The sequence below is a fragment of the Dipodomys merriami genome, unplaced genomic scaffold (genome assembly GCF_024711535.1).
Source record: "Dipodomys merriami isolate MVZ:Mamm:240054 unplaced genomic scaffold, mDipMer1.0.p SCAF_8, whole genome shotgun sequence".
Lineage (NCBI taxonomy): Eukaryota > Metazoa > Chordata > Mammalia > Rodentia > Heteromyidae > Dipodomys > Dipodomys merriami.
This window is the reverse complement of record NW_027206401.1, coordinates 53,260,277-53,285,241: the sequence shown is the minus strand read 5'-3', so window position 1 is coordinate 53,285,241 and position 24,965 is coordinate 53,260,277. Positions and strand designations below refer to the sequence as shown.

Below are 24,965 nucleotides of genomic sequence, written 5' to 3'. Positions count from 1 at the left end.
AATTTTATTTTATTGTGAAGATGCTGTACAGAGAGGTTACAGTTATATGAGTAAGGCAATGAATGCATTACTTGTCCATCATTGTTACCCTTTCCTTTTCTTGTTGTTGTCCCACTATCCCTTCCCTCCCCCTCCCACACTCTTCCTGTCCCTCCATCCCCTTTCCCACCGGAAGGTGTAAAGTTCATTTCCAATATACTGTCCTGTGGAAATCCTTGTTGCAATGGGTCATCCTGTGTCCTTGTTTCAGTGTTTTGTTGTTCCCTTTCCCCTCCCCAGATTAGATAAATGTATATACAAGATGCAGAGTACCAAAATCGAGTACAGTGTCAACAGAGGATATGCCACAGGGAAAAGATCATACAAAGGAAACAACAACAACAACAAATAAAGTCACATGGGACATTTAAAACAATAACAATAAAGACAGACCTCTGTGTCCATATCTTGGGGTTCATTTCACTTAGCATCATCTTATATGGTCATTTGTAGATGGTTTTTATCTTTTCAGCTCATCTGATAAGATTATCCTATATGTATGCTAATTATTGCAAATGAGGAAAAACAATAGGACCTATGTTTCTTTGGGACTGGGTAACTTCACTTGATAGGATTTTTTCCAAGTCTTTCCATTTCCTAACAAATAGGGTGGTGTCATTCTTTCTGATGGAGGCATAGAATTCTATTGTGTATATAAACCACATTTCCTTGATCCATTTATCTACTGATGGGGATCTGGATTGGTTCCATATCTCAGCTATGATAAATAATGCTGAGATAAACATAGTTGTGCTGGTAGCTTTAGTATGATCTTGTTTGTGATCATTTGGGTAAATGCCCAAAAGTGGGATTACTGGGTCATAGGGGAGCTCTATGTGGAGTCTTTTGAGGAACCAGCATACTGCTTTGCAAAGCGGTTGAACAAGTTTACACTCCCACCAACAATGCAGTAGTGTTCCCTTCTGTCCACATCCCCTCCAGCATCTGTTGTTATTAGATTTCTTGAGTATAGATTCTAACTGGGGTGAGGTGGAATCACAATGTTGTTTGGATTTACATTTCTTTTATGGCCAGAGAAGTTGAGCATTTCTTCCAGTGTTTACTCCAGAGAAGTTCCTCTTTAAATTTTTAGCCCACTATTATTAATGGGGCTGTTGTTTCTTAAAGGATTTTTGGGTGACTCTGTTTTTTGAGTTCTAAGTATATTTTAGATATGAGGCCCTTGTCTGTTGTATAGCTGGTGAAGCTCTTCTCCCAAAAAAATAGAATGGAAGAAAGTCTCTTCAATAAATGGTGCTGGAAAAATTGGTTAAACACCTGTAGAAAACTAAAAATAGATCTTTATATATCACCCTGCACGATAGTCAACTCCAAATGGCTCAAAGACCTTGAAGTCAAAGCAGACACCCTGAAAACATTACAGGAAGGAATAGGAGAAACTCTAGGGCTTCTTGAAATTTTCTTAATAAAGACCCAGAAACAGGACAAATCAAAGAAAGGTTGGACAAATTGGATTGCATGAAACTGCAGAACTTCTTCATGGCAAAGGACATAGCTAGCAAGATCAACTTTTGAGATCTTAATCTTAGAATGTGTCTCACTCACAGTTCAGGGTCTCTTCCATTGGGTGTTTGGTGCTTTGGGTGAGTACTGAGCCTTTCTCCCTAGCACCCACTTGCCATTGAGAATATCACTAGTGTAACAGGAGGAGGAAACATGGCATGCTGGTGCCTTGGAGCCTGCATTGTGTGCAGCCGGCAAAACATGACTGCTATTGATTCACCAACTGAGGATGAAACAGTAGAGAGGATGGCTGACTGACCACCCTGTGCCTGTGCTTGAGAAACAAAGCAGCATGTGCTCAGGTGCCTGGTGCCTGGCAGGATGTCTTCAACCACACGAGTCTCAGGATCACTGTCAGCCTATTACTTAGTGTTACGGGAGTGCTTAAACCACCCAGGTTATGTGTATACTGTTGTTCTCCTGGATGCTTCTGACTTCTACATTTCTAAAGTCTTCATTAGCTCCAGTGGAGCTGGGAGCACCCCCCATGTCCTCAGCTCTCACCTTAATGACAGAACTCAGTATACACAGGACTCTGTAGACACAGACTCAGGACTCACAGGACTCCATATTCAGAGCTACTCAGTTCTCACAGGACTGCTCATAGAGCCTAAGTATTCAGAGGTTCTCAGTATTCACACGGACTCAGTACTCACAGGACTCAGTATTCAGTACTCACAGGATTCAGTATTCACAGGGACTCTGTTCACAGGAATCTGTATTCTCATTCACTCACTGCAAGAAAGCTGAATTCATCTTCTCGGAGCAGTCAGAGGCCTAGACCATGTTCGTCACATGGCTTCAGCCATTCTTCATTACTTTATTGTTGCATGTTATTCTTTCCTATTGGCTGCATGATTGGGATGGACAGGATGTGTCTGTCTGTGCCAAATCAATTACCAATCAGCGGTATTTATAACATCCACAAATTTAGTCCAAAGTGGATATGTAAAGCTCACATAAATCTAAATGCTGCTCTCACAGAAGGAAAATTAATGTGATTTCAGCAGGAAGCAAAGTTGTACAAATACATGCTATTGAGGATGGTTGCTGATTGACTTTATCTGTGCCATGCACAGATGTTGCTCAGGTTTGAGAGCCAGTCATCTTTATTTCTCTTCAAACAACAAAGGGAGAAGAGAGGGGTTTGAGGGTTCTCTCAGTTATGATAGGTTTGTCACTAGTGGCTTGTTAGAAAGCGGAGTGTGTGTGACATGGCACGTGGGGTTGATAATGTCTGTGTTCTTTGTGCAGGGTTCCAAAGGTGATGTGGGTCCTGTTGGCCCACCTGGACCTAAAGGAGAAAAGGTACTGTGTCTGTTGTGTCTTCCCACTCATGCCAGCCTCTCCAGAAGACCTACACAGGGACTTTCTTGTGGATCTAGTTGTCAAAAGACATTGTAAGATGAACTGGGCACTTGTGGCTCACTCTGGGAATTCTGGCTACTCAGGAGGCTGAGATCTGAGGATTGGGTTCAAAGCCAGCCCAGGCAGGAAAGCCCATGAGATTGTTACCTCCCATTAACCAGCAAAAAGCCAGAAGTGGAGGTGTGGCTCAAGTGAAAGAACACCAACACTGAGTAAAAAGCTCAGGGACAGTGATTGGGCCCTGAGTTCCAGCCCTAGAACTGGCACTTTTTTAAAATAAATTAAAGCCTGTTCTATTGAACACATTAGAACAATGTTTTCATTTAATTAGCCTGAAAGATGTAGATGCAAGTTGACATTAGTATGTTTGTTAAGATTTCCCCTTTTCTCACCCTTGTCTGACAACATAAGGAATTAAATTCCCAACATAGCAAAGATGTCGGGATACTCAGCCAACAGCACCAAGCAGCAGTGCAGGGCTAGCTCTGCAGGCCTGGGCAGCAGGGCTGGGCCTGCCAGCTGGATGTAGCACCAGGGAGACCCACTTACTATGCCTGCCAGTTCTCACTTGAATGTCAGAAAAAAATTATGTCACCACCACGCTTCCCAGCTGTCACTTTGGCAAGCAGCCATATTTGAGAAGAAATTATTTCTTCTAATTTTGGATTACTAGTCAAAAGAATAGAAAATTTGACAATTTTAGATTCTCAAAACAAGTTTCTCTGGCTGAAAAAAGTGCATTTTTCTAATATTAGCTCTCAAGGGAGCAGAATAAAGTTTTCATGGTGCCCAGACTTAATTAAGACAAATTCTGTTTTGATGTCCTTCAAACTTTATCTATTAATATTGTTCCTATAGATTCTAAAACTTACAAATAATGTACAAAGAGGGGCTCCTAGAAATCTAACTTTTTTCTTTTTCCTTTAGGGTGACATGGGACCCCCAGGACTCCCAGCCTTAACTGTAAGTATTTCTGGAATAAAAATTCAAAATAGAAATGTTATTCTATTTATTCATGCTATAGGATGGCTGAATGACTTAAATTGTACAGAATTTCAGGCTGAGCGCCAGTGCCTCACCCTATAATCCTTGCTGTTCAAGAGGCTGAGGTAGGAGGATCCCAAGTCCAAGTCAGCCCAGGCAGACAAATCCAAGTCATCCTTATCTCTAATTAGCCTAAAAAAAGGTCAGAAGCTAAGGGGTGGCCTAAGTGGTAGAGGACCAACCAACTGAAAAAACTAAGCAAAAGCATGAGGCCCAGAGTTCAAGCCCTAGTTCCAGAAGATGCATAGGCATGCATGCACATGTACACACACATACACTCATCACATAGAATTCAAGAATTGAAAATGACCAGTGTGCACACAGCCTGCTTTCCATCTGAGACAGAGCCGGCCACAGCTCTGAAACCCTGCACTGTCATTCTGCTGTTTGCCACAGTATTCTGCCATCAGGACCTCCTGAGCAGTTCTCGTCCTTCATTGTGTTCATCATTGTGTCCCTTCAGTGTTTGATTACACATTCTTTTCAGTCAGAAGTAGATCACAAATAAATGAAAGTAGTGTTATTTTTTGCAAAACTGTAGACTAAACAAAAGCCACTATCCAATGGGTAAAAAGCTCCCTACTAAGACCCATTTGTGCGTCCCCTACCGGCCCCCCCCCCCCCCGCAACAGTCCAAGTCCTTTGCTGTTTTCCTTTGATTTGTAAATGATAAAATGGCAATGTTTCCATAATAGATTTGTGAGAAAAGTTCATAATGTGCATATAATGGGATTGTTCCCAATTAAGTGGTTCATCATTTATTAAGCATTTATCATAAATATCCAGTGGTTTGTATTTAGATACAATTTACTCTTATAATTTTTTGACTTTTTATTATTAATTTTTTATTTTGAAAATACTGTACAGAGGGGTTACAATTACATGAGCAAGGTAATGACTACATTTCTTATCAAGAATTGTTGCCTCCTCCATTGTTTCCCCTTACCATTCCTGCCCTCCCATCCTTACCCCCTCTCCCCCCCCCCCCCGCCAAAGTTGTAAAGTTCGTTTTTTGACATAACGTCTCGTTGCAATGGGTCCACCTGTATCTCTATTCAAACAATTTGTTTTTCCCTTCCCCTCCCCAAATTACACCGACATCAAATACAGTGAAAATGGGTTATACCGTGGGGGAGGGACATACAAAGCAACAAAGAAATCATCTTATAAATATGTTAGAAATAACAGCACGAAAAAAAACCATATGAGTCCTTATCTTGGGGTTCATTTTGCCTAACATCAACTTACCTGACCTTTTCTGCTTGTCTCAGACATATACTAGTTAATGAAAATAAGGGAAACCATGGAACCTATGTTTCTTTGGGCCTGGCTTACTTCACTTAATATAATTTTTTCCAAGTCTTTCCATTTCCTAACAAATGGGGTTTTATAGACCATGAAAGATTCTCATTAACTTAAAATTTTGGTCTATGATTCTAAGCTTAATAGAAAAGAGGAAAATTTTTTATTTTTTTATTTTTAAAGATCATTTGTAGCCTGAGGCCTCTTAACCTTTACCCAAGGACATAAATTAAGCATTTACTCCTCAGACTTTGAAGACTGGTAGGGTGGTGGAAATCAGATGTCCTAGAAGCAGGAACTGCTTCTGTTTTGTGGCAGGAACTGCCCAGGTGGCACACACGGGAAAGCCAATTTGGGAATAGAATTTGCTGCTTCTAACACTTATTTTGAAGGTGGAATGTAACTTTTTTAGGGGACATTTTCTCTGCATCCTATTCCATTTTTTATGATTGTGGAATTACAAAATGTAATGTGGTGTGAGTCAGAGTTAAGGCAGCTCATTTGAACCTGCTTTCCTCAGCTGAGTTATTTGCTGTTCCAGTTCACTTTTAGTTTGATTCTCTACTCATTCTCAACTCTTGTTTAAAGATCCATACACAATCCATGCCTATCATTCACCTGAAATACTCATCTAAAGATATGAAAAGACAAAAAACTAGAAAGGATTCAGTTCTACAGAGTAAAATACTAATATTATTTGTATATTATTATTGTATATGCTTGCCATTATTTCCTTTATTAATGAAGATAACCAACTGTTGCCTAGAAAATAGAGTTTATATCAATCTATCATATACTAAATATTTCACTGATGCAGGTTCATATATTACTAATACAGGATAATATATTATTAATTGAGGTGATGGATAAATCTTCTGGAACCAAAATGACTGGACCAGCCTTATATTTGGGTTAAGTGAGGCATGGATTTATAGGAGCTGATCAACTTAAGAGTTCATCCAGAGTGGTTTTCTGAGCTATACATTAAAACCACTGATACTGGGGCTCTAGGAAATGCAGATACTGGGGCTCTAGACCCAGAATTTCTAATTCCAGAGATTGCATGTGGGACCCATCAAAAGTTCCCCAAGTTCCCAAGTTCCCTAAAAATGCAGCCCGAGCTGACAGCTATTGCTGCTGGACACCAAGGGGACATGTTCTCCAGCGATTTGCAGAGTCCTGTGCTCAGAATGCTGGGGAAGACTGGCTTTCTTTTAAAACCACTTATGCGGGGATGCCAGGCAGAGTGTGGGGGATACCAGGCAGAGCGTAGAGGGGGCAGCAGGCTGAGCATGCGGGGGCGACAGGCTGAGAGGCTAAGTGAGGACTCCAGGCCAGGCTCTGAGGACACCATGCTACATATTGCCATATTTTTATTTTTAAGATTAGCTTTAAGCCATGGATAATGATGTGCTTAGGTGTGCTTATTTTTAAATTCATCTTAATTAGTCATATGAATTTACCTCTCACATAATTTGGGGGAATTTTTGGTCTTTATTTTATCATGTATGTTTTCCACCCATTATCTCTCTCTTCTGGAATACCAATTGCATTTAGGTTAGTTTATTTTTATATAATGCTCTAGTTGTCCAAGCAAACTGTTCGAGTTTTCTGTTTAATATGTTGTTTTGGGACATAGGTCATTTTTAGTGAATTGTCAAGTTTATTCATGCTGGGTGATTTTCATTCTACAGTTCAAACAATTGTTTGACTATTTCATTTTAGGTCACATTTTTAAGTTAGTGAACTTTCTTTTTTTCTTTTTCCTTTTTTGCGGGTTGTGAGGTTTAAACTCTGGGCCTGGATACTGTCCCTGTGCTTGTTTACCAGTTTGAGCCATAGCTCCACTTCTGGCTTTCCTGTGATTAATTAGAGATAAGAATCTCAAGGACTTTCTTGCTTGGGCTGGCTTTGAACTGCAATCCTCAACTCTCAGACTCCTGAGTAGCTACGATTACAGACATGAGCTACCTGTGCCTGGCTGAACTTTCTATTTAAAAGTAAATAATATCTATTTCATTGTTGCCATTTTCTGTCTCTTCCTTCATCAAGCATATTTTTCTTCTTGGTCTTGACAATGCATTTTCAATTTTAAAATATTTTTTTCAGTGCTGAGTAATATCACTATTTCTACTGATGGTTGTCTTTAGAATGTGTTGTGTTCTACCTACTTATATGTATTTTTGTCTTGCTTTGGATGCTGTGAATAATAACTTACAGGAATTCTAAATTCCATGGTGTTTTTCTGGAAAGCGCTAATATATATCTTAGTAGGTCAGTTAAATTGGTGAGATTCCTGTTGTAAACTCAGCATCCCTTTTCATTTCCAGCAGCTGTTATTCCTTTTTAATAAAGTTTAACCCCAGCTCCCTGGACAAGAAGTCATTCATAGCTTTGGACAGTATACATGCTTAATATGGGACTCTGTACAATCTAATGCTGTTTAAAGCCCCAAGGTTAGGAGGTGTCAGCAATCAGACTTTCCTGGGAGCTCTTTGGCTGCCCCATAAATGAGGAACATTTTGCAAACACCATTGTCAAGTATTGAGACACACTGTGACAGATTAGAAGTGCTACTTCTGAGTGACCTGTTACAGAATGAAGTTTGATTGCTTTTAATTTATTTTTACTTTTTGTTTCTTTTTTTATCTTTCAGCAGTTGTACAAAGGGGTTTCAATTCAGCATGTCAATTGATGAGTACAATGCATCTTGATCTGTGTCACCTTTCCACCGTTCTCCCACTTCTCCCAGCCCACTTATCCCCTCCAGGGACCCAGTTCCATTTTCACATGTGAACATTGAATATTACGACTGTCCCCCTCCACCTGACCTTACCCTCCTCTGACAAAACACGTTTCAGCTTCCTGGCAAAAAAATTTATATAAATATTTGAAATAATAAATGTGGTAGCTTTCCTGAGATACTATATTCTGATTGCTAGAAAACTGAGTTCTTAATGGTAAGCTGACACTGAATCAGTAAATTTCTGGTGAATTTCTAGCCTTGTGTCTACTGTTCATAATCAGCAAAGTAGATTCATATGAATAAAACCAAAGCAGAATTTGGGCATGGCACAGAGCCCTGGCCGCGGGTACTGGCCAGTGCCCCTGTCGCCCGCCCCGTTCCTCCTCTGGTTCCTGTGAGTCGTGTCAGGAGACAGGTGACGGGAGGGGAGAGGGCTTTGTGATGAAATAGATCTACTAATTTTAGTTCTCAGGAAGATGGCTGTGTTGTCTGACCCTGTCTCTTTGGGGAGTCATTAAGTGCTCGTCCAGATGGCACCAAATGCTGACACCGAAGCCACGAGTTAAGCCTACCAGCAGCAGAAGTGCCTGAGACACGGTGACAAGGCGACCTAAGGCCAGCTCCGGGAGGCCCAGATTAATCCAGCTTAAGAGAAAATGAGGCACGGAGACAGAACACGGCTTTCCTGCTAAGAAAACTATCTTAAATACCCGGAGCAACTGAGAGAAAATCTCAGCTGGTCATTTATAAATCAAGTGACAATTAACAGATGGCCCTAGTGCAGAGGAGGCCACACCACGTTCCTAGATGGGCATGTGCAAGACAGTGGCTCAATGAACAACCCCGTACAAGACAGTGGCTTGGTGAACAACCTGGGCTCTCCTGCCCTGCTCCCTCACTTTACCCATGCAGCCATGGCATGTGCTAGGAACTGGGCCAGGCACTGGGAATACAGAAATAAGCAATACCCAGGGCCACTGACTTTAACTGACTTAAGCAACCAGTGAGTTAATCTTGATTAGTATAATTAGTATATAAATAGTCTACAAATATTTGTGCAACTCTTTGTATGCTGACAACTCAAACATCTAGTTATTTTAAAGTAAACAGTCCTGCTGGAACTTCTATTTTTCAACATAGTTATTTACATTAGTGTCATAGAATTAACCAATAAGTAATCCTTTTTAAAAGTTCCTAAGGGACTCATTGCCAGTTCTTTTAAGGTTGGATAAAAATAGAGAAGTTCACATTATTTGCTCACAGAGATAATTCCTGTTTTTCCAGTCTACGCTAAACTGTGCAATGAGTTGTACATATTTATAAGTGCATATTATACATATATATTATGCATATTTATTAGAACATATAAATATGTATTATACCATGGTAATTAGTAGACAATACAATTTAATATAATTTTAAATTCCTCACATATCAATGTCTGACTTATTTGTGTATTCTGTCTGTGAGTTGTCTAAATCAGTATTACCACTCCTAAAAAGTTGCATAATTCATATTTAAGTCATTAACCTTCTGCAATGAATGATCCAACTACATATTGGCATTTGGGTTACCTGTGGATCAGCAGGAAAACAAGCAGTTGTTACACATTGCCAAAATCAGCCGTTTTTCAGTTTGTGAATAGAAGACTTAGATAATATGTTGATTAAAATAAGAGCTGCTTCTTTAATGAGATAAGTATGTTGATTATAGGAGCTGCTTCTTTAATGAAAAGCTATTTTTACCTCCTCCATAAGGAAATACAGGCAAATTGATGCTGATGGCCTTAGAAGATTCATGTTTTAGCCTCAGAAGAGATTTGTTTTGGAAAAATCTCACAGCTCATTTAATTTGGCTGTGATTTGAATAGTTTTCACTAGATGAATGATTTGAGAATAGCTCCCTTTGCCCTTCTTTTAATAGTTTGCTTCTGTTTCAACAGGCATATCAAATTGTTTTCATCCAGTGTCTCAATTACTCATTTTAAACCTCGAGTATACTGAGTATACTTTCTTTCCTAAAAGTGAAATGCATGGGCAATTTGGGACATTTAGGCTATTGTTATTTTATTTTGTGTTGATATATTCAGTAACCAGGAAAATAAAATATATCTCAAATGCCATTAGAAAATTACATAAGGGGTAAGCCTTTAAAAAAAATTGCATGCACCAAAACATGTATTTATTTAAGCCATAAAGCTGCATTAAAATTAGTTTAATTCCACATTACAAATCTTTGTGTTAGAGCTTTATATTAATCTATAAAGTGACACCCCCAAAATGGCCATTTTCTAACAAGGATTCAAATCGTACCCCATGCCAGTTAACTTTCTAACCATCCTAACACACCTACCACAGATGCACATGGAGCTCAGCCGTCCAGGTTTTTGTTGCATGATCTACAAAGTACAGCAGTAATGTTGCCTGTTGCACATGTCGGAGTGATATTTAATTAGTTAGAATATATTGCAAAGGTTTTAGAATAATGATTGCACTGGGTGGCAGTGGCTCATATCACCTATGATCCTAGCTACTCAGGAGGCTGAGGTCTGAAGATCACATCTTGAAGCCAGCACTGGCAGGAAAGTCCATGAGACTGTTATTTCCAATTAACCATCAAAAATCTGGAAGTGGAGCTGTGGCTCAAGCACCATCTTTAAGCAAAAAAGCTTAGAGACAGCACCCAGGCCTTGAGTTAAGCACCAATACAGGTGCAAAAAAAAATAAAAATAATTGTTCCCTTCTACAATTTCACCTAAATGGTTAAGATAGACTGTAACTTAAATATATCCCACCCCAATCCTCTAACCTTCTTCCAGTATATTCTACTTGTACTTCCAAAGGAGTCTTCAGGTAAGATGCATTGGATATGCTTTGTCTTCCCAGTGGATTCAACCGCACAGAGCCTTTGTTTTGGTCTGCAGAATACTGAGCAGAGGTAGGATTTCTTAGCTGAGGAGACACCTCCACGTGGCTTCCACGTGGATAAGGGCTCCGAGTCCTCACTTATGTCCCTTTGTCTCTGAAGGAAGCATTCCTACAGCAGCAGTGGCCACCTCTGGTAGCTCATCACCAGCTCCTGGCTAGCTTCTTGGCGAGTTTCTGTTGTTTCTAGTGATATTGTAAAACTGTAGGATTCAGTGACATTTTTCTTTTGTTTTTTTCTTTTTCTTTTTTTTTTTTGTCGGTCGAGGGGCCTGAACTCGGCCTGGGCACTGTCCCTCAGCTCTTCAGCTCAAGGCTACTACTGCTCTACCACTTGAGCCACAGCGCCACTTCTGGGTTTTTCTGAGTATGTGGTGCTGAGGAATCGAACCAAGGGCCTCATGCATGTGAAGGAAGTACTTTACCACTGAGCCCCTTCCCAGCCAGACATTTTTCTTTAATAGTGCATTTGTCAGTGAAAGCATTTGTCTTCTATGAAGAAGAAATGCATACTGATACCCTGTGTCACATCAAGTGGATTTTGTCTCTGGTATGCTGTGCTAATCATGCCAGACAAGAACAGTGTCCTTTGGAGGTAATCCCATGCTGGGAAAGGAAAATCCCCACGGTTCACCTTATACCTGCCAGTATTCTAAGAGTGGAGGCATTCTAACCATAATGCCTCTGTGCTTTCACAGAACGCTTTTCCCTCTGTGCTTTCCCTAAACGCTTCAGCAGTGCATTCAGGGGGGCCTTTCCCATTCATCCCTGTGGGTGTTGTAGAATCATTTCACCAATAAACATAAGCACTGGGATTTCAAGGGTGATACCAGAAGCCAGTCACACTCTATTTTTAATTTTAATGTATTTATATTGTTAGCTGTTTATTTGTTTATTTGTTGAGCCAGTACTGGGGTTCGAACACCGGACCTCCACTCTTGCTTTGTCACTGAAGGCTGACCCTCTACCACTTGAGCCATAGCTCCATGTCTGGCTTTTTGGTGGCTAATTGGAGATCAGGAGTCTCATGGGCTTTCCTGCCCTAGCTGACTTGAACCATGACCCTCAGATCTCAGCCTCCTGAGTAGCTAGGGTCACAGGTATGAGCCACATACGCCAGCTCTGTTTCTTAGAGTTGGTGAAATTAGATGAGACAATTGATTGAAAACAATCATGCAGTGTAACTAGTGGTTACTGACACACTAGAAGATATTGAATAAATTGTCAGTGCTCTTCTTCCTGATTGATGTGAATACACGTAGCTCATCCAAGAATTCACTAAATTGATGATGGAAGTTTGCAATAGGCCTGTCCTGTCTTCTTATTCTATGTGAGTACAAAGTCCCTTTATCTATGTTCCTACTGTCCTTTCCCTCAGTATTGTTAGTTTCCTTGTGTTGGCTCTTCAAAGTATCTTCCATACTTCAGAATACCTTGACTCTTAAACTACCTTGGTTTATTCACTAGATAGACTGGATACTTCTTGTATTTATTATTTACTGCTGGTCCTGGGGCTTGGACTCAAGCCCTGAGTACTGTCCCTTTGCTTTTTTGTACAAGCCTGGTGCTCTACCACTTGAGCCACACCACCACTAATGGGTTTTGGTGGTTAATTGGAGATAAGAGTCTTGTGAACTTTCTTGTCCAGGCTGGCTTCAAACTGAGATCCTCTGATCTCAACCTCTTAAGTACTTAGGATTATAGGTGTGAGCCACTGTGCCTGGCATGAAAAGAGTTTTGATTGTTCCATTTCATTTAAATTAATTTTTAAAACCCACCAAATATACTTTCCTTTCATGCCAACTTCTTAGTATTTGAAATTGAACATTAGGGAGTTTGTTCCCTGTGTCTATAGGCTGGTGGACTGAAGAGCAGTCAGTCCATGTCACTAAGCTAATAAACTGAAAAGTGATGCTGTAACATCTCGGCCATATGTGTGATGTGCTGTGACCACTCTCATAAATGCTCTTCACACTGAACTGGAGTTATGTTGACACAGCCTGGACTCGTTCCATCTGGAGAAAGTACACAGCTTGATAGTTTGATTTTTTATGTTATTTGTTCGATTTGTCCCTAGGCACCAGTGGCTCACACCTGTAATCCTAGCTACTCAGAAAGCTGAGATCTAAGGGTCACCATTCAGAGCCTAGGCAGGCAGGAACATCCATGACACTCTTATCTCCGTTAGCCAGAACAAAACCAGAAGTAGAGCTGTGGCTCGAGGGATATAAATAAAGTACCAGCATTGAGGAAAATAAGCTAAGGGTCAGCACCCAGGAGTTCAAGCCCTTCTACTGGAACTTAGTAAAAGAAAAAAGAGCTGGGTGCTGGTGGCTCACACCTGTAATCCTAGCTACTCGCAGTTTGAAGCCAGCCTGAGCAGCCTGTGAGACTCTTATCTCCAGTTTGTGAGACTCTTATCCCCAATTAATCACCTCCACACAGGAAGTGGTGCTGTGGCTCAAAGTGGTAGAGTGCTAGCCTTGCACACAGAAGTTGAAGGATAGTACCCAGGTCCTGAGTCCAAGCCCTATGACCGATGGGGCTGGGGGTGGGGCGGGGTGGTGGTGAGGAGTCTGGTTGCTCATTGACCTGCAATAGAGTATGCATAAAAAATGAATATAGCTCTCAGGTTTATTTCATTAAGTCTTAGGAACATTTTCAAGAATCATTATTAGAAACAAAGCTGCTAGCATCCATTTTCGCATACAACATGCATACAGGGCCAATAAATTCACACATCAGTTTTTTTATTAATGCATAAATTACTGAAGCTTACTGTCAAGTTCATTTTTGATTCACAGGCATTCTTCATGGTTTTACAAATCAAGAATGAACTATCTGATGTTTCAGAGCCATCATGGAATTTTTCTGTGCAGTAGTTAGAAACTTCATTCAGTCTTCACAGTCCATCTCTTGGCTTTATCAGCACTAAGCACAAATTAAGTCTAATGACAAAGCTCTGATTAAAAATGCATCTTATTGTTGGGTGCTGGTGGCTCACACCTGTAATCCTAGTTATTCAGGAGGCTGAGATCTGAGGATAGTGGTTCAAAGCCAGCCTGGGCAGGAAAGTCCGTGAGAATCTTATCTCCTGTGGCTCAAGTGGTAGAGCACTCGCCTTCATCTGAAGAGCTCAGGGACAGCATCCAGGCCCTGAGTTCAAGCCCCACACTGACAAAACAACCTTTAAAAATGCATCTTCTGCCAGACACCAGTGGCTTATGCCTGAAATTCTAGGATCATGGTTCAGAGTCAGCACGGGCAGGAAAGTCCATGAGACATTTCTCTCCAGTTAACCACCAGAAAACCGAAAGTGGTGAGTGATTCAAAGTGGTAGAGCACTAGCCATGAGCAAAAGTTTGAATCTGTATGCAGTAACATTGAGAATATACTTATTGGCCTTATTTCATGTTTTAAATAAAAATTTTAATACATCAGTACTCGAGCAAAGTTAAAAATCAAATTATGAGACTGGCACTGGTGTCTCACACCTGTAACTTTAGCTACTCAGAAGGCTAAAATTTGAGAATTGTGGTTTGGAGCCAACCCAGGCAGACAAATCTACAGGATGGATGCTTATCTCCAATTAACCAGTGAAAGCTAGAAGTAGAGCTGTGGCTAAAGTGGGAGAGCTCCAGCCTTGAGTGAAAAGCCCAGCAGCAGTACCTAGGCCCTGAATTCGAGCCCTGGTACCATAAAAAAGACCTGCAGTATAGTATCCATCAAAAACAAAGTTAGCTATCAGATTTGTTTAAGTCTCAGCAACATTGTCAAGGATGACTATTTTGTTAGTAATAAAAGCTGATAGAGTGCCACCTGTGAGCCCACTGAATGCATGTGATCCAGAGTTTTAGAAACTATAAAACTTTAAAATGAGAGAAAAAAATCAAATTTTACTATGAAAGACTGAAAATAAAATATATTTATCTGGCACTTGTGGGTTTTGCCTGTAATTCTAGCTACTTAAGCGGCTGAGATCTGGAAGGCTACATTGCAAGGCCCACTTTTGACAGAAAATAGATCATTGGAAATAATGGGCTTAACTGGCTGGGTTAGCTGCAAATCATGATCCCCTGAATGCAGCCTCCTAAATTGTAAATTTTTTTCTTTGTTGTTTCTACTTACTTTGTGTTTACCTCCCACCCCTTTGTCATCTTCTTACTGCCTACTGTTTCCTGGTAGGACCTTGTGCTATGTTCATGGTTTCTAGGCAAACTGAAAACTTCTTTTTAGAAGTCTGTGGCTTCAGATTCTTGTTTCTCTTAGTTTCCTCCCAAGAGGAAATAGCAACATTCTGTCAATCATTGCTTCATGGACCTCTTCATAGAAGGAAGCAGAAGAGAAGGGCATGTTTTGTGCCCATATTCTGGCCAGACAGAACTTCCATTACACAGTCTTTGTGCCTCCTGATTGACAGATACACTTCATGATCAGTGGCAATCTCTCTGCACTCTGATTGGGTAGAACTACCATTACATCATCTCTTCTGTGCTTCCTGATTGATGGATACACTTTATGATAGGAGAGGGGGATATCTCTGATCTCTGATTGAGTGGCACTATCATTACATAATCTCTTCTGTGACTCCTGGTTGGTGGATACAGCTAATGGTTAATGAGCCATGATATGTAAAACTGAAGCATCTGATATTTGGAGCCCTCAAAATGCTGTCTTAGAAAGAAAGAGGAAGGAAGGAAGGAAAAGAAAGAAAAAAAGGAAAAGGAAGGAAGGAAAGGAAGGAAGGAAGGAAAATAGGGAGAGAGAGAAAGAAACATCCTGACCTTGTCATTTACTCCCTCTGGTAAATCATTAAATGACACGTGGAGTGGACAGACTATGACTTTCCCACTTTCTATTTGTCAACAGAACCTCAAATGAACATGGAAATCAAACTTTTTCAGTCAATAGGTTAGAGTCAAAATTAAACATACTTACACAGTTTGTCACAGCCAAGAATAGTTAAAAATTTAAATTATCAAAATATGAAGTGTTTCTGCTACATAAATGAAAGCAAATTAGAAATTACCAAATGTGAAACTATATTACTTAAAATAAGCATTTAAAATAATTTCATTGGCTCTATTTCTTACTAATAATTTACACAGATACTTTAATTATTTAGTTTATGTTGTCTTTTGTTTTTAAAAAGTAAATATTTAATATTTAATATTTGCCAGTGTGATATAAACTTCAGAATGCAGGCTGCATTTCTTCCTCTAATGAAGGGTCAATGTTTACCAATGGAGACATGACATCTATTTTTGCAGTACTGCCCATAACAAGTAAAAATATCTTGAATTATTTTAGTACCAAGTGGTATTTGTGGATGAAGAATATAATTATCTAAACTGGATTTTCTGTAGTTATTGCAGTTAATATATCAGGGCTGTAGATATATCAAGCAAAGTGTGAAAGATCTAAATCTTAGCAGTCATCCATTCACTCTGTGCCTAGCAAATACAAGACAGTGCTAGTTAGTGTGCAGTGAAAAGGCATTAAGGATACATAAACAAAAGGGTATGCTAGTTGGGCTGGTGGCTCATGCCTGTACTCCTAGCTACTAAGGAAGCTGAGATCTGAAAACCACGATTCAAAATCAACCTAAGCAGATGAGTCATTAGACTCTCAGCTTCAACTAACCACGAAAAAGCTGGAAGTAGCAATGTGACTCAAGTGATAGAGTTCCAAAATTGAGCAAAAAAAAAAAATCCCAAGGGGCTGGGAAGGTGGCTCAGTGGTAGAGCGCTTGCCTTGTATGCATGAGGCCCTGGGTTTGATTCCTCAGCACCACATAAGCAAAAAGAAAAAAGGCCAGAAGTGGTGCTGTGGCTCAAGTTGTAGAGCACTAGCCTTGAGCTGAAGAGCTGAGGGACAGCGCCCAGGCCTAGAGTTCAGGCCCCACAACTGGACCAAAAAAAAAAAAAATCCCAAGTGAGAGCATGAGGACCTGAATTCAAGCTCCAAACCTGGTACCAAAAACAAACAAGCAAACAAACAAAAAACAAACAACCTTTTTTCCTTTAATTAGATAATTCATTTTCAGAAGAATTGAGTATATACATAAAATTTTTGTTCTGATGCTCCAAACCTAATCAAATGTGTTTTTCTTATTCTCAATGATGAAAGTGTAAAGACAGGTCTCTTAGTTTTTTGTGTGCATTCTATTTGTAAAACAGAAAATTTAAAAAATCACGCAGTAGTTGAATTTATCCCAGTTGAACTTAATCTTACGTTTCAAGCCTGGGAAGCATTCTAAAGCAATAATTATAATACTTTCTGAATAACACTTTTGGCAAGTAGGTTTTGTATGGAATGTAGCATTCCTGGAGAGGGAGTACAAATAACAATTTCAAACAAAGCTTCTCTATTTCACTTTAGCTCCTTCCCTGGAATGAGAAGTTTTGAATATATTTTGCATCTTATCAGAAATGAAAATGTTTCCAAATGCAATTTATCTACCTTACCAACTCTCTACTAAACTTTCTTGCTATATTTTTTAAACAATTCAAAATTCTGCTTGGAGCCAGTTACTTCTAAGTAAATTCTCAGTTAAATATTTACACTGGTTTCCATAATGATAAACCCAACTTTTCTTAAGTAATCAGGATACTGTTCTCAGAGAGCTATGTGACATGTAACACACTGTAGTAGCTATCACTCAGTAGAACCTAAAATGGTTTAGATTGTTCATACTGTTTTTTGCCTACTTTATCCTCGTCAAGGGAAGTAAGAGCCTCATGAATTTACTTTATAGCTCTCTTTCTTAGCATTTCTTGGATTTCACCTCAGGGTTGCAGCCTGCTGGCTATTACTCTATCATTTGAACTATGCCTCTGGCTCTACTTTTTGCTGATTATTTTGCAGATGGAGTACAGGAAAATATTCTGCCAAGCTGGCATTGACTATGATCCTTCAAGTCTCAGCCTCCTGAGAATCTAGGTTTATAGGCATGAGCCCTTCCTACCCAAATTCTTCATCAACATTTTTAATATCCAAAATTAAAATGGAAAAATATTAAGCAGATGTATGCAGATGTTTATGTCATGAAAATCCTGAATATATTCTCAAGCTTCTCTTTCACAAAAGTGATAAATCGGTAGGCTTGTAAAGTTTAAGAAATAACCTAATTTATAGTTACTTTTATAGCACACTAAGTAAAGGGTAAAAGTGGGTGGAAAAAATAGATAGGATTCTTTGGCAAATTTAGTCAACAAGAATATGCACAGATCATATATAAGATGTCATGTTTACAAAGATACTTAAGAAAACTATTGTCTAGAAAAAAACCCACTTTTGCCAAGCACTGGCGGCCCATGCTGTTAGTCCTAACTACTCAGAAGGCTGAGATCTGAGGATTGCAAGCCAGCTGGGCAGACAAATCTGTGACTCTTTTTCTCCAACTAACCAGCAAAACGTTGGAAGTAGAGGTGTGGTTCAAATGGTACAACCCCAACCTTAAGTGAAAAAGCCAGGCAAGAGCACAGGGCTCTGAATTCAAGCCCTACTACAGGCACAGAAAGAGAGAGAGAGACAGACCAACAGACAGACAGACAGACAGAAGGTAATATATGCCAAGTACTTTCCTTAGTGTTGAGTGAGCACAAGCCCTGAAGAAGCCATGGCTTTAGAATGATGGCTGTCCTTAGCCTTCTGTTAAAGATGAGGTAGGCCAAGAAAGCTCTAAGGGCTTGATGAAGTAGCTATGCCTTGTCACTAGCATGAATAAGGGAACCTGGGCAAAGGCGCTTACCATCTGAGGAGCTGAAGTGGACAGAAGTGCAAGAAAGTTGCTCTTGTCATTTTGGACATGGGTTAGACTAGAACAGCCCATTAGAATATGTTATGATGAGAAAACACAGCTTCACATGAAGTTCCCTTGCTTTTGTTTTTTCTTACTTATTTTGTATTGTTATTGTAAAGATGATACACAGCAGAGTTAAAGTTATATAAACTAGGTAAAGACTTTTAAAAGACTTCTTTTGGGACATAAAGTTCTCTTTTCTTTTTCATTTTCATTTTTTTTGGCCAGTCCTGGGGCTTGAACTCAGGGCCTGGGCACTGTCCTTGAGCTCCTTTTGCTCAAGGCTAGCACTCTACCACTTGAGCCACAGCTCTAGTTCTGTTTTTTTTTTCTGTTTTTTTTTTCTTCTGTTTATGTGGTACTGAGGAATCAAATCCAGGGCTTCATGCATGCTAGGCAAGCATTCTACTACTAAGACATCTTCCTAGCCCTAAGATTCCCTTTCTTTAATCAAAGAATCATGCCTAACTGAAGCTATGTTTGAACCCATAACTGTTAGACTCAAGTAGTTCAATGCTTAACTGAACTGGATGGCTCCAGTTCTTCATTACCAATAGGCACATCGAACTGGTCTTGCAATAACAAACTTTGTTCTTCTCCTTGCTTCTGTTTCTTTAATAACTCATGCTTAACCAAATGTAGCTGGTGTGTAGAAAGGGGCCATTGATTCATGGTAAGAAGGAGCTCAATAGTCTAGCTCTTCTCCACATGTCTCTGAAGTTGTGATTCAAGCGAGAATGAGTGGGTTTCATTTACTCATTCATTATGTATTGAACATCTACTATGTATTCGGGACTTTCCTATGTGCTGAGCTACAATGGAACAAAAGCTAACTACTTCCTGCTTTCATGAAACTCATTCTCTCCTAAACAAGATAAACATAATCAACCTCAGAAATAAAATTGTTTTATTAAAAGTTATGATAATTGAAAAAGAGAAAGGGAATAGGAAATGAGGGAGGGAGGAAAGAAGGAAGGAGGAAGGAAGGAAGGAAGGAAAGGAAGGAAGGAAGGAAGGCAGGGAGGGAGGGAGGGAGGAGGGGAGGAGATGGGAGGAAAAAGGGAGGGGAGAGAGGAGGGGAAAAGTACAGCTTGCCAGAATTTTTGGAATAAGAAAGTTTATGGTTATGAATACTTACATTATAAGAGCAATTATAACAGTGATTTCAAATAAATAACCTAATGCTGCAGCTCAGGGCCTTAGCAAAACAAGAATGAGCCAAACCCAAACTTATTTGATAGAGATAATGAAGATCAGAGAAGACTTTAATGAAATGAAACTTAAAAAGAATAATACAAATGAACAATTAGATATTTCTTTTTTTAAATATTATGGTCTTTAGTTGTTGTACAAAGGAGTTGCCATTTAACAAAGCAGTTTATGAATTCAGTGTGTCTTGATCATTGTCAAGATCTGCTAACCTGTAGACAAATTAATCAGAGAAAGAGGGAAAAGACCCAAATTTTATAAAATTATAATTGAAAAGGGGGTATTAGTAGGTATCACTGAAGTCCAGCAGATGATTAAGAAATATTCCAAAAAATGTATTCTAATCAAATGGAAAATCTAGAATAAATGTGTAACTCCCTAGGCACATAGAACCTGCTAGAACTAAACCCAGTGCATATAACTCCCCAAACGAATCTGTGAAATACACAGTACTGAAGCAGCAGCAGTGGGGTCCCATGGTGTGGGGGGCTGAGGAGCCTCATGCACAGTTGGTGCAAAGCCAGACAGGGTAGACACTAGAGGTTCATCAAAATTTGAAAGTAGTAAAACCGTATGCATGGGCACTCCTGGGGCACAGATACTTTGTGGGATTTGTACCAAAGGGATCGGGTCAGCACACGATGAGACTCCTGCACACGTGTTTACAGCAGCCAGGTTATGAGAGCAGCTTTGGTGCCCGTGGGCCCATGAAAGGAATAGGAAATGTGTGTGCAGGAAGGAGCGTTACACAGCCATGGAGAGGAATGGATCCAGTATTTTCAGGAAAATGAGTGGAACTGGAGAACATCATGTCAAGCAAAATAAGTGGGATTTAGGAAAACATTCTGTGTGCTTTCCTTTATATAGAGAATTTGGATCTATTGTTTAAAGACCCAAAGGTTAGTAGAGGTGGGATACCCAATGTTGCCCTGCCCCAGCTCAGACTGGATCTTTGTGGGCTGATCTGCAGGTGCTCACTGGAAGTGAGGCAGGGTTAAGGAAGGCACTCTCTCCTCCAGTCACAGTCACCTGAGGCAGAAGGTGTGAGCCTACACAGGGTGAGGCTCTCACATCAGAGGAAGAAGAACCTTAGAAGAGTTGTGACAATGCTCAGCTCTACCCATGTTTAATTTAGATGTGCTGCAGTTTACCTATATCTGTAATCTGCATAGCAAGTGACACATAAACCCATTATCTGACCTCTTGAAATGCAAAGAATAGTGATTTGACCTTGGTAGTTGTAAATAATAAATTACAAATTGCAATTTGAAATTACAATCCTCAAATTACATTTTCTTAATTTGGGAGAATATTGTATCTGAATCATTGATTGATCTGCTTTACTATCAGTATTAAAACTTTGTTCAGGGCTGGGAATGTGGCTCAGTGGTAGAGCGCTTGCCTTGCATGCCTGAGGCCCTGGGTTCGATTCCTCAGCACCACATAAGCAAAAAGAAAAAAGCCGGAAGTGGCGCTGTGGCTCAAGTGGTAGAGCGCTAGCCTTGAGCTGAAGAGTTGAGGGACAGCACCCAGGCCCAGAGTTCAGGCCCCATGTCTGGACCCCCCCGCAAAAGAAAAAACTTTCTTCATAAATGTCAATAAAGACCATTAAAAATTGCTCTGGGGCTGGAGAAGCCACTGAAGGCAGGACGAGCCTCCTAGGGGTTGGGTTGGGCAACCAGCATCACAGCAAAACCACAGGCCAGATAGCCACGTGAGCACCAGGTTCTGGATGATCCCTGCAGCCAGTGATTCATTTCATCACAATCTCAAAATATTGCCAGTTTTCTATCCAGCTCCTGGCTGGGTCCTCTAGTTAGCAAAAGTGATTGGGATTAATCCTGTGAGCATGCAGAATTAATGAATGCTAGTTGATTTGTGCATGAAAATTAATTCCCTGTCTCACTCCTTAGACTTTACACATAAAAGATCTTCACAAGTGCATTATTTGTGTGTGTGCCAGTATTGAGGCTTGAACTCAGGGCCTCATGATCTTGCTTAAAATTTTCCCTTAAGGCTGGCAATCTACTTGAGCCACACTTCCACTTATAACTTTTTTTCTGGTTAACTCAAAATAATTTATAGCCTGTTGAACACATTCCAAATAAAATTGAGCATTTTTGCATTATATGACTTCTGCCAAATTTTTATCTACTTTGGAACAACTTCATGGCACAGAGGCACACAAGAGTCTGTGTTTCACTGGATGAAGACAGGAATAAAAACAGTGGAATGAAAAAATAGTCATGTCTGTAGTTAAAGAAATCACTTAGTAAGATGTATAATCAAGGAAAATTGACTAATTAGACTAACTTTAGGATGGTGAGTACCTAATGTTTATCAGAAAAATGGCTAATTCCAAGTATACCAAGTGTTAATATAGTATAGTCGCAGACTGCCACTTTTCATGAGGCTGACGGGTTCTTGGCTCCAGATTCAACTCTTCCTTCTTGCCCTTAGGAAAACGATGATCATTTCATGAATAGTCAGATTTGTGCATGCCATTTCTGATGTTCATCCAAAAGCTGACAGCTCTTTAAGTGTTTTTAAACATGAGTTAGTAAAACACACATACACACCAGATGTCACCAGAGGAGAGGCTCAGTTCTGAGAAATAGAGACCACTATTAACATAGTGCCTAGCTCAGCCTCACCAGTGCCTGCTCACCTGTAAGCAAGCTGGGTTTAAACAGGGAGCACTCTTTCTGAGGCAGGGCACTTGAGCAATCTACTAATGAATGTCTTCTCTTCTAGGTTTCCGAGGGGCTTCGAGGCCCCCAAGGCCCCCCTGGGGAAGAAGGTCAGAGGGTAAGTCTGGAACAACTCACAGGCATGACTTACTACTCAGGACTTGTTTATTTCTGAACACTAATAATTAAATAAGTAATTATAGCCAGTAGATAGGTCTGTGGGGAGCACCAACTACTCCTGGGCTGGACTTTGAGATGAGGTATTTGACAGGCAGCCTATACCTTTTCAAGGTTGACAGCAGGGGTGTGTAGGTAGCTCCTGGTGGAGTCAACCAGCCCAAATGTGGGTGAGGACACTCAGGTCATGTTTCCATTTCTGACTTATGTTAATGAGTATCTCTGGGAGTCCAGCTTGCTCATGAGTTCTATAAGAATCAAGGGTATTAACCACATTCTTGGACCAATTAAATTCCTGATGTTACTCTTTTTTGTATATATTTTTTTATTGTAAAAATACTGTACAGCAGGGTTACAGTTACATGAGTAAGGTAATGAGTATATTTCCTATCCAGCATTGTTACCTCCTTTGTTTTTCCCCTACCATCCCTTCACTCTCCACCTCCCCAACTCCTCCCTAAGTCCCCCCCCCCACCTCGGAAGTTGTAAAGTTTGTTTTGAACGTAGTGTCTTGTGCATCTCATTGTTACAATGGGTCAACCTGTATCCTTATTTCAGCATTTTGTTATTTGCCTTCCCCTTCCAAATTAGAAAAATGTATATACAAGATGCAGGGCACTGGAATCAAATACAGTGAAAATGAGTTATACCATGGGGGAAGAACATACAAAAAAAATCACGTAGTTCATTATAAATACATTAAAAATAACAGCAAGAAAGATAAAACCATTTGTGTCCTTTTCTTGGGGTTCATTTTGCTTAGCATTATCTTACATGGTCATATGTAAATAGCTTTTGACCTTTTCTGCTTGTCCTAGACATATACTAGTTATTACAAATAAGGTAAACCATGGGACCCATGTTTCTTTGGGACTGGCTTACTTCACTTAATATAATTTTTCCAAGTCTTTTCATTTCCTAACAAATGGGTTGGTGTCATTCTTACTGATGGAGGCATAGAATTCCAGTGTGTGTGTGTGTGTGTGTGTGTGTGTGTGTGTGTGTGTGTGTGTGTGTGTGTGTGTGTGTGTGTGTGTGTGTGTGTGTGTGTCACATTTTCTTGATCCATTCGTCTACTAAGGGGCATCTGGGTTGGTTCCATATCTCAGCTATGGTAAATAATACTGTGTTAAAAGTAGTTGTGGTAGTAGCTTTAGTATGACCTTGTTTGTGATCATTTGGGTAAATGCCCAAAAGTGGTATTGCTGGGTCATAGGGGAGCTCTATGTGGAATCTTTTGAGGAACCACTATTTTCTAATGTGGTTAAACAAGGTTACATTCCCACCAACATGCAGTAGAGTTTCCTTTTGGCCACATCCCCTCCAGTATCTGTTATTATTAGATTTTTTTGATTATAGCTATTCGAACTCGGGTGAGGTGGAATCTCAACGTGTCTTGATTTGCATTTCTTTTATGGCTAGAGAAGTCAGGCATTTCTTTATGTGTCTATTGGCCATACTTACTTCCTCCTCAGAAAAGTTTCTCTTTAAGTCTTTAGCTCACTTATTAATCGAGCAGTTGTTTCTTTGAGGATTTGTTGTTGGGGGATTTATTTTTTTGAGTTCTAAGTATATTTTAGATATGAGGCCCTTGTCTGTTGTATGTCTAGTGAAGATCTTCTCCTAATCCATGGGCTTTCTATTGATCTTGCTAGCTATGTCCTTTGCCATATAGAAGCTGTGAAGTTTCATGCAATCCCTTTTGTCCAACCTTTCTTTGACTTGTTGTGTTTCTGGGTCTTTATTAAGAAAATTCCGGGTGAGGGGGGAACAAGATGGCGATGGGGCAGTAGGGAAACGCCACAGCTCTCCCCAACCAAAAAGAGAGTTTGAGTTCCAATGCTTAATCTCCCCAAAAGACAGACAACAACAAAAAGACAAACACCCAGAGAAAAACAGGAGGTGGAAAATAACAAAAAAGAAAGAGAGAAAAAGAAGAATTTCAGAACAGAGGAGCACGAAGACCCCTCCCCCAACTTTTACTGGCTGCGCGGCAGTGCACCAAGCCATGGCCAGCCAGCCTGGCAGAAGCTGCCGAGTCCCAGAGACACAGGGGATTATCTGCAGATAACCCGCAAAAGCGCCTGAGGTACCAGTGTCAGACCAGCTGATCGTGACGAATGGAGAAACCTCCTAGC

General features: G+C 40.1%; 1 protein-coding gene across 4 annotated transcripts in view; it reads left to right on the top strand.

Moving 5' to 3' along the window:
* Positions 1–24,965, top strand: part of Col19a1 (collagen type XIX alpha 1 chain) — a 218,753-nt gene that overhangs the window by 90,885 nt on the left and 102,903 nt on the right. For all 4 annotated transcript variants that reach the window (XM_070010079.1, XM_070010078.1, XM_070010080.1 and 1 more), the window contains 3 exons: positions 2,818–2,871; positions 3,859–3,894; positions 22,715–22,768. In XM_070010079.1, the coding sequence (XP_069866180.1) occupies positions 2,818–2,871; positions 3,859–3,894; positions 22,715–22,768 (144 nt within the window). The remainder of the gene's footprint in view (positions 1–2,817; positions 2,872–3,858; positions 3,895–22,714; positions 22,769–24,965) is intronic.